The sequence below is a fragment of the Poecilia mexicana genome, unplaced genomic scaffold, assembly GCF_051168715.1.
Source record: "Poecilia mexicana isolate PSO_F unplaced genomic scaffold, ASM5116871v1 scaffold_20, whole genome shotgun sequence".
Classification (NCBI taxonomy): domain Eukaryota; kingdom Metazoa; phylum Chordata; class Actinopteri; order Cyprinodontiformes; family Poeciliidae; genus Poecilia; species Poecilia mexicana.
The window spans coordinates 10,109,220-10,119,810 of NW_028263389.1; the positions used below are offsets into that span (position 1 = coordinate 10,109,220).

The following is a 10,591-nucleotide window of genomic DNA, read 5'->3' on the forward strand; positions in this document are numbered from 1 at the left end:
GTTTTGGGAATTTTCTTCTGTTAAGTTTAAACTTTCTGTTGTTGTAACCCAAGACATTTCATCCTGATTTTATTTTTTTTATAGAGTATCAGTAGGATTTATATTTAATAAACATATATAAAAACACAATTATAATAATTGCTGTTTGTTTAGATCTTCAGTTTATAATCTCCTGCGTTGTAGCATTAATAAAAATAGCAATCCAGAAATATTTAAATATATGACCATGCTTTACACAAAAAAATTAGTTGTTAAAATGAAATAAAAAAACTGACTCAAATGTCATGATAAATGTATCAAATAAATAAGACACACAACACACAATTGTTAAGATTTTTGTCTCCATCTGGTGGTTAATACATTAAGATGCACCACACTATTCAAAACAATACAGAAAATACGCTGCTAACCAACCAATTTTACAATTTAAAAACAGTTTTTATTTGCTGTAATAACTAAAAAATACAAGGCATTATTATTAAAAATGAAAAAAAAACTACATAAAATTTAGCTGAGCAAAATAATCTAAAACCACAGGCAACAAAGATAAAAAAAACTCCACATATTTTATTAAAGTTACAATCCATAATTTTATCCCAAAACAATTTCTATTTGTAATACATTTGACTTTGTTAAACTGCTACAAGAAAAATGACTTTCAATCAACCACAAATATTGCAAAAAATAAAAAAATAAAGACTTTTTTCATCCATGGACACAAACGCCTGCATTTTAGTTAGACAGCATTTCCCTGTTTTTAAATCTTGTTCATCTGTTGTCTTCCACAATAATGCTCCTCCTGGGGTATGTGTCTACATCCACAAATATATAGCGAAATTCATATTTTCCAGTCTCAGCGTTCTGAAAATGACAAAACAGACGTCAAGAATCAGAAAAATATAAAATTAGAATATTCTCATTAGGACTTACAGTATGTTGCAAAATATTCAACTTATTACACATAGTCATGTTTTAAGCAGATTCCTTATTGGAAATAATTAGGTTTTTATGTGATAAGACCAGTTTCACATTCTTACAGGACCAGTCTGAACATACAACCAGAGCTACTGAGGAATAGCATAAATCAAAGCATAAGAATCAATAAAATAAGCTCAAAAGTCAGTGCTAAATTATATTGAGAAACTGGCAAGATTTAGAAACTGCTGTTCACAAATATCACCCACCCACTGTGGCTGCTGAATAACTTATCAGACTTTTCTTTGTTATGAAGTTGTTCAAACCACAGGTCGACTTACTTAGGCTTTAGAATTACGCGCAACGTTTTGTCTGTCTACGACATAAACTGAAAATAACAATCAAATTTGTAGTTTGGAAACTGGAAAAATGTGTAAAAGTATGAAGCAGCATGAATACTTTTGCCAGGTAAAGTACGCACCTCTTTTGACTCCGAATGCACCGTTCCTTTCAGGCCCGGCTCTGAGCCTTGGATGTAAAATTTAACTCTCATATGTTTTAGTCCATCCTTCATGTACTCCGTGTGTCTGAGTCGGAAAACAGAAGCAAGCACAAAGTTACAGAGAAGCCACCATAATGACGCCGATCTCTGTTGAGAGTCACATAATAAAGCCTTCCTAAAATATTTGAAGTTGATGTTTGATATTAAAGCCCACCTGACTTGCTGCCTCCTTCCTCGACGGGTTGTCTCACCATAGCATTTGATTGGCTCGCCAAAGGCACCGATCACCTGCATTTCAGATTAACTCAAATGTTTCAGAGTAGGGCACTTGTATCTGAATTGAACCAACAACAAAAACAACAACAACAAAAACCTTTGGTAATAGTGGGAGATGCAGTCGGTCCTCAGCTGTCTACTGTCTTGCGCTACATTCACACTCCAGGCTTCAATGCTTGATCTCAATTTTTTGTGAAATCCATTTTTTTTTAGTGTGTGGTCAGTGAATATTTCCAAATATATATATACATCTCCTGTGGGAACTGCAAACAACCTAAAAGTGTCCTGCATGCACAGTAGGGGATGCAGAGTAAACACACTCGGTGTTTGCGTAAGTAAACATTGATGGTAATGGTGGAGCATATTTTAAAGTTGTTGTCCAAATGGAGCCAGCACATTGGCAACTTATCGTCATGGTGTGAGCGCAGCCTTATTCTCACCTCTGGGTGGGATTTGACTATGTCAAAAGCTCTGCTGTAGACCTTGTTTGGGCTCGAGGAAGAAAACAGCTCCTGAAACACCACATACAGCAGCCCACCTAAGACAGAAACGCACAATCTACTAAAGTTCACTGGTATTTCAATTGGAATTAGATGAAAGTATTCTAGGTGACATTAATAAAACATTGTCACAGTACTTTCAATATCCTAATTCCATATGCTCGCTTTCTCTCATTAAGATAGATTGAAGCTAAATGTGAACTGGAAAAAAAAATGGATGGATAACAGATTGGGACGGGCGCTTAATAGATTGACAGATGAATAAAGGATAAATGCAGATGGTTTAGTGATGGATGGATGGAATATTCACATAAGAAAGTGAACAAAGTCTGGTTATTCAAACACTATTTGTTTCTATAATTTCCCAGACTGCAAAAGAACCATTTTATTTACCTGTCACTCCCAGGCCGATGAGAACTACTATCAAGTAGGTGAAATCTCTTCCAGCTTCTTTCACTGCAGTAACCAAAGGTTAGGGGGTTAAAAGCCGATTATCACATCCAGTCTACAGAATGTAGTCCAGCTATAAGGTATTCAGTGGGATGCAATAAAGAGCGTTTAGTCTGAACAAAATACTTTTCTACTAAGCTTACAGAATGACTCTGGTCGTTTTCCTATCGCCTTGCATACCTTTCTGTGCAGCTGAAGGAGTAGGCGTCCCACTCGGATACCTGGACACAGACTTGCCTCTGTCTTCGGGGCTGCTTCTGCTTCTGGCTGTACAGTGGACAGACGCAACTTGGTGTCTCTGACTTGCAGCGAGACAGTCCAGTGAAGAGACCTTTGACCCGAGGCGGACAAATACTGGTGCTGTGCTCAATGCCCTGTGCGTGTGGACAACATAGCACCGGTGCACACAGAGTTGTGTCGCGGTTTGTCTCAGATTTCTGTGCAGAACTTTCAAAATGTGAGCATAAACCATCATTATTCTGGTTGGGACGCCAGTAAAAAAAGGGAGAGATAATTACACTACCGCCCTGAATAAGTACGTAAAAGTATATTATTATGACATGAATACAAACTAAAACTACTCCAACCTCAACCGCATAGTGTCAAACAATTCAGGACGCAGGGCGCATGACTTTGACGTGCACTTATTCGCCCATATTTGGAGGAAGCATATCTCCACCTACTGGACTGGAGGATGATCTGCATGAAGTAGATGAACTGGACATAGATACGTTTATTTATTTGGGATTAAAAATTCAAATGTCGGAGCCATTAACAAGAAGACAGGAGGCAGACCGAGTTTAGATTATTTTCACAAGTTCTATTGGAAGTGACACAAATTAGAAATAAGGCAGATTGGTTTGGAGACCAAGTTAGAAAGGAAAGGCTGAGAAGAATTGGACATATGGAGAAAAGGTATAAGAGCGTTATGTGAAAGAGGAAAATGCTGGGGTTAAATTGAAATTACCAGATGATCCACTGTGTCCCTAACAGCTAAAACATAGCTTAAGAAAAAATAATATTATTCTATTTATGCTTGAAAACAGTTTTCTTTTTTTTTTTTTTTTTTTTTTTGAAGAAAAGCTTTTTGGCTCATAAATGAATCCAAAAGGAGCAAAGGAACTAAGATGTTTCATAAACAAGACTTGACACCCAAACTATTCCATTATTGAAATGAAATATTTAGAGTTTTTATAATGTACTCTCTGATTTGATTTTCTATAACTCTCCATAGTTTAAGATGTCGCCCTGCCCGTATTTTCTTTTGACTCTCCAACATTCTGCTCATTAGAAGGTAGAAGCAACATAACCTCTGTGGAAAAAAGAGAGTCACAAAAATTAAATCAGAAAGCATTAGTTTATTGAAAACAATTCAGCGTTTTCTTAAGTTGTTATCAAATACAAGCTAAATTAGATAAAGAAAAAAACAAAACAAAACAACAAAAGCAAGTGTTAAACTTGAATTAAGTATGACAGGAAAAAAAAATTACAGTGCGACTGAAGTGTTACTAAATAAATGTTTAAAGATCAGCAGATTAATTTGTAACTCTACCATGGTTTTATTTCACATATCCTGAACTGTCATTTGTTTTTATATAAAAGGAATCTGATTCTCTACTGAGAAACCATGACATCAAAATTGAAAATATGGTCAATATGGTTTGTGAAAATGTTTTTTTTTTTTTTTTATAAACCTGATTCTGTCCTTTTTTCACCTAAGAGCAATTTTACATTAAAGGTACTTTACTTAAAATAAAAATCTGTCTTCTATCTGAAATCAGTTGCTCCATTGCTCATCAAGCCCAACCTGATGTGGAGCTGCACAGGATGGAGGGGGTGGGAAATGCACCTTTTATCATCCAAGGCAAAGAAGAAAACGGAAGAAAAAACTTTATCAGAAACTTAAAAAATATATTCTGATCACAACACTCTACAGCAGTAAAGTTACTTAGGGTAACAGTTCATCACTGAGGATGCACACAGGGGAGAAACTTTAGCTCCGAATGATGTCAAACTTGGCAAGATGCAGCGGAATGATGCATCTGTCTGATGTATCTGCAGAGAAATAAAGACACTATTACTGAAAATCTGCTCCAGGCCCTGTTCCGTTCCAACCTGCTGCCTGGCCTGCCTCGGATTGATCCGATTCAGATTTGTTCAATTAGAGGTTGCAGCACTTCCACCTTGGAAGTGGCAGATGGGTCTGCATTTACGTTTGTGCGTACATTTGAGCATCTGTTACATAGCGATATATAAGAGCATGTTCAAGCTGTGCTAGATACTTTTTGAATTTTCTCTAGATGTTGGGTAGTGAACTAAGAAACGACAGAAAAAGTCTACAATGTACGAACAGAAACAAAGTATTTTATTGGTACTTGTCAGAGTATGTATGACCCTGTGTTTATGTAATGAGAAGAGCACACATGTAATCATGCATGAAGTACATCCGACTAATAACAATAAAAGTAAATAGTGTTGATGGTGGCTACAGTGAAAAGAAAACCACATATTTAGACAAAACTCTGAGAAAAATATACACAAAAAGAGTGTGGATTGAATGTTAGAGTTATGTCTGTCTGTTTTCATTTTTGCACTTATCACAAAAAAAAATGTGACCAAGTCATCATAATAACAAATAATCAAATTCAGAATTAATTTAATCAATTGACAGTAGTATATTTATACTCCTATAATAAACATTACTTTATCACTCACAGTCAGTCCAGCCTAAAAAAGAAAAGTGTTAAAATTAAACGGCTGTATTGCCCACTGAAATAAACAACTTTTTGAACTATTCCTTAATTGTGAAGTTCCAAATAGTGGAGTATTATTATTATTATTATTATTATTATTTTATTTTATTTTTTTTTTCATGTAGGGGATATGGCTCACCACATGGTGGCAGCACAATCTTGTAGGCAGCACAAACACTGGCAAATAAGATGGAAACTGGAACTTTTTTTTTTCCTGTTAGAAGACATAGCAGTCAATGGGATGTGTCTTGTGCACAGTAAAGGCACTGTAAGAAACATGGCCAAACAAAGTAAGGTATTGTTGGAGCCCTTTTCAAAGTCAAGTGATTGGACAGCATCTCCCAGCATTCATTGTGCTGGAATCCAACTTACTTATCCCACATACTCGATAAACTCATCACAAACTGCAGAGATAAAGTGGCGGTGGAGAAATCCTCCTCAGAAGACACTCACGCGTTTTGTGCCTTTTGTGTAGCTCTAAAGGCTAAGCGAGGCCAAACGTTTAAGGTTTATTGCTTTTTGCGCAAGTGGTTTTCTCGCCTCGACGCTTGACATCTTCACCTCCCCCTTTTCTTTCTCTCTCCTCCTCTTCCCTCACATGTTGTGCTCACGTATATTCTTAATTAGCTCATTAGTCTTGATGTATATTTCAGTATTCCATCCCCTAATTGCAGTTCATTATTAGTTAGTCGATTTGATTCTTGATTGTTCATTGTCTGTGGAGCAGTAGATAGACTGCATAATTAGTAGTCCCATATGGGAGTTATTGGCTGAATATTTTGACTGTAAGGGGAATCTATTTTTGTTTCTAGATTCAGATGCTTTTAAAAGAAGTTTTTGTGTATTCCGGTAAATGTGTGAAGTATTTTCTGTTCAGTAGGGTTCAATTCACAACTTCATGTGAGACTGATGAGTTTGGTTAACGATGTTGTGGAATGGTGCCCAGACTTTTTTTTCCTAAAAAAAAAAAAAACAAAAAACAAACTTAAACTCTACTATTAATTAATTTCATTAATAGTAAATTATTAGTCATAATTATTCATAGTTACATCAACCATTGATACAATTCCTGTTGCACAAGAGTATGCTGAATCTAATCTCATTTGCATGTTGCCATTTGGGGTAAAACTAATTTGGTTTAGTTTAACGCCCATTTAGTGTTAAGCTAACCACTAAATGGGTGTTACACTAAACAGCCATTTAGTTTAACACTGAATGGCAACATGGTGTTAAACTAAACACTAAATAAATGTTAAACATATATTCCTGTCTGCTTATCTAGACAGGAATATGATCATCTTAATCTTAAAATGTAAGAAGTCATTAAACCTGGAGAAATATATTTGAGGTCATTATCTGCATAGTTCATCATTGATTCATATCTGATGCAATAAATTAGACTGCTTTCAGCAGAATGGTCCTTTTTGGGGGAAATGTGTGTGAGTGGGATTGTGAAGTTTGGGAAACTTGGAGTGCAAAACAGTTACTCTAATGCACCATTCATGCTGCAGCTGCAGTAAACTGGGCATAAAAGCAAGGCTAAATCTTAAAGCTGTGATGTCGGGGAAACAGTAAAGTTGGCATTTTATATCTTAAACCTCTTCAAATTGAGTTTTGTGCTCCAAAATCATTTGGGTGAATGTCGGGGCAGCAAACCATTGTACAGGGTTTAAGAAAGATTAAGTCATGCCAAATGACAAAAAAAAAAAATTAAAGCACACAAACCCATTCAAATTAATGACAGACTAGATGGAAAACAACATAAAAAGAAGAATATTCATGTTTTGGAAAGACCAGAGTCAAATTTATTACTTCAGGCTCAGAGCAAAACTGTGTTATGTCATACAAAATAGTTTTAAGTCGACAGTGTTCACAAATTTGGTAAAAGTGAAAATATTTTGGTGGTTACAAAGAATTACCTTAAATTTTATTGCGAGTTTTAGCACTTAATGGAGCCATCTAAAAACAATTGCTGCAGCTAAACAGACTATTTTTTCCCATCCTGGACTGTGACTGATATGTGCTCAATAAAACACCAATGACTGACTGTCAAAGCTCAATTAATTTTATAATGATGACCAGGATATAATTATGATTAATGAACATGTAATCATTATGATAATCCTCATGATTGTAAACACAAACCATTTTTATCTGTCAGGTTTTCTTACAAAACTATTCCAGCTATTTGGATAGTTAGACTGCTCTGTTTTGTAGACATGTGATAATGAAAGTACACCCTATTTCATCAATAAAGGTTTACACACCAGAAAAAAAAAAAAAAAGATTACAAAAATGTTCTGGTCTAAAGATCATCTTAAAATTAGGCAAATAATACATTTATTCTTATTTGTTGTTTTTTAAAAAAAAAGCCAAGAAGCAGAAAAGGTCAATATCACCCAATATGCTAATTTTCACGTGTTTGCTATATATATACAAACACGTGTATTTCTATGAAACTTGAGATTCTGCATTGTGGTTCAATGGCTTAGAAAGATACCTAGCTTTAAATAAATTATGCTCAGGCATCAATTTTCTATGCATCTGATGCTGTATTATATTTAATTTAATCCCTAGCAGAGCCAGACCGAAACAATTTTCTTAGGCATTTCAAAAAATACCATGGCATGTGCATTGCAATGTAATGTCACTGGCATTGGAATAAATACGAGTGCTAATCAAAAATATTACTGCAATAAAATAACACTTAGATTAAATAACCTTAACTTCATACTAGCTACGCCATCCAAATGCTCCGTGCATGCTGAGATATCAATGGTTTGCTCAACAACCTGAGGACACGCTTAATGGACACATGAAGGAGCTGATTAACAACTGATGAATAAAAGGAAAGCTTAAGTATTGCATTTATTTTAAAAAGCATCAGCAAAAATAAGCCCTGAAAGATAAGTTGAACAATGTATAAACCTTCACTTCATTGTTTCCTATTATAAAAGTCTCTTTTCATACAAAGATATTGAGCTTCAGTAGAAGAGAAGTCAGTCAGACTTAAATATTTGTCAAAAAGGCTCATTTTAAAGTGAAAGTTTAAGTCAAAAAGTTAGTCAACATATCAAAAGACAGCAACGTCAAACTCAAATCAGGCTGTGAAAAAGTGATTGCAGAACGGCGTGTGGTGATTTACCCACACGCCGTGCAATGTATTTGACGCATTTTGTGAATGCTATTTAAATAGCATCTGAAGCTCATACAGTGCATGGATAAGTGTTTCTTTTTTTATTCCAACTTATTAGTATGTTAATGGTTTAATGGAAAATAAAAGAGCATGCACAACCCACACACCTCTACCTTACATTATTATCCAACATAAAACAGAGGTTTCGTAAGCCCACAATAAAAAAAATGAAATTAGTTTAGTAATACGTAGAGTAAAATTCAAAGAGAGTAGACCAATTGCAAGTCTGTATAATTTGTTGTGAAAATCATAGCATGTATGCCATTGACTGAAAAAAGACATGCTGAAAAACGAACTTAGACTTAGTTCAGTTAAACTTCTTTTGTGGTCAGAAAGAATTTATGTTAATAACACAGATGTTTCACAGCCCAAACAGAGGTCCTTGAACTGTGTTCCTTCTATATAAGTCAAAAAAACAAAACAAACAAAAAAATCTGCAACAGCAGCAGAGACGACTGTTTTTCAGATATCCGTCCTTCACAACATCGTGGCTAGAGTATTTCCATCTAGTCCTTTGTAATCTTTGCGCATGAATACACCTCCAGCATCCATTTCATTAAAGTGTCCCCTCATCATCATCAGCATCATGCTGGTGTAAATCTCCGCTCCGCTTTGTCATGTGTCAGTGACGCCCGTTCGTACTGTTCCAGGATAGCACTATTCTCAAGAAGTCTACATGATGGAGACAATGCAACATAAAGTACAGCATAAGCAGACACAGACACATTAAGACAACACATTTCTCACGCTAAGAGACAAAACAATGAGTAGTAATTGTTGGAACGACTTCATTATATGCTCACATGAAGCTGCGGCCCTTTAGAGCACAATCACGTTTTACGTCATCAAACAGTTTTGACTAAATCAAACTATTAGGGATCAGTCAGATTAAAAAAAATAACTCAACAGTTCTGCGTATTACTACTGGGTGCTTACAATTTCTTGTGTCACATTGGGGTTTTTGCAACTTCATGCAAACAATGTCATGGAGCATTTGCATATGTTACACACAAGCATAATAAGAACTGATATGTCATGCAATTCTATAAGAGGATCCCCATGTAGGTGTAACTAACGGCATAGGGGATCTCAGTGTGCTTTATTAATTAAGTGGAAAATTGTTCTTAGACTTAAAAATCTAGAACTGTTTGGTTTTCATTTCTGTGCTTGAATCTTGGCAAATTAGGTTTCTTTATACTGACTATACGAACGGTTTTCTTTTTCCATGGGTCATTCCTTACCAACTTAAACTTTCCCATCTAGGACCACTGACAGCTCTGAAGAAAAAAAATGTCAGTGAAAACTTTTCGGACTTTCTAAAACTGAAATATTAAGTTGTAATTTGTTCTAAATTGGTTCAAAATGAATGTATACACTATTTTACTTATCCATAAACAAGTTATTTGATTAACTCAGAACACACTGCTTACATTTTTTGACTTATTTAATCATTTTTTTTGACCAATGGTGATTAAAGAATGAACGACACCCCACAGTCATGCGTGACCAAGCTGGTGACCAGCACAGAGAGGAGATGACAGATTGTTGTGCTTGTTTTTTAACAACCCAAACCCACTACAGAACCTGCCTGTTAAATTACAGAATTGTCATATTGCTACTCTTGGTAGTCGAACTTCATTGTGGTTGCAATCTAAAAAAATTAAACCAAACAAGCCAATAATAGAATAAGCTGTTTAGCATAGGCAGATATAATTCTCATGGTCATAATAAAAGTTTGTTGCATTTGGTTACACTGAAAACTCATAAAAGATAGTAACAAAAAAATACAAAGATTAATGTTTTTCTTAATTTGAGGGAAAAAAATAAGAGTATGTCTTCTCTATGATACCAGAAGTCTTCAATCTACCAATGAGGAGAGTGCAAACTGGGAAGATCGTGTAAGTTGGCAAGGAATGATCTGTGATTCTACTTGGAGAAATAATAAGAGTTATAACATATTAAGTGGCATCAGTTTCAAGAAAAATGTCTAGAAGTCCGT

At 35.2% G+C, this 10,591-nt stretch overlaps 1 protein-coding gene across 1 annotated transcript; it reads right to left on the reverse strand.

Moving 5' to 3' along the window:
* Positions 1–319: 319 nt before the first annotated feature.
* timm21 (translocase of inner mitochondrial membrane 21) lies at positions 320–3,300 on the reverse strand. The gene is made up of 6 exons (XM_014989654.2): positions 2,824–3,300; positions 2,587–2,649; positions 2,134–2,231; positions 1,632–1,705; positions 1,397–1,502; positions 320–861 (listed from the first exon to the last, which is right to left on the reverse strand). The coding sequence occupies exons 1-6, from the start codon at positions 3,116–3,118 to the stop codon at positions 769–771; spliced, it is 729 nt and encodes a 242-aa protein (XP_014845140.2). The 5' UTR covers positions 3,119–3,300; the 3' UTR covers positions 320–768.
* Between the last annotated feature and the right edge of the window lie 7,291 nt (positions 3,301–10,591).

What these genes read in the sequence shown, in the direction of transcription:
- timm21 (XM_014989654.2), bottom strand. Translation starts at nt 3,118, where the DNA reads ATGATGGTTTATGCTCACATTTTGAAAGTTCTGCACAGAAATCTGAGA. An exon ending in TCCTTCAGCTGCACAGAAAG is followed by an intron (nt 2,650 to 2,823) that starts GTATGCAAGGCG and finishes TGGTTACTGCAG; the next exon opens with TGAAAGAAGCTGGAAGAGAT. An exon ending in TGCATTCGGAGTCAAAAGAG is followed by an intron (nt 862 to 1,396) that starts GTGCGTACTTTA and finishes TGTCATTTTCAG; the next exon opens with AACGCTGAGACTGGAAAATA.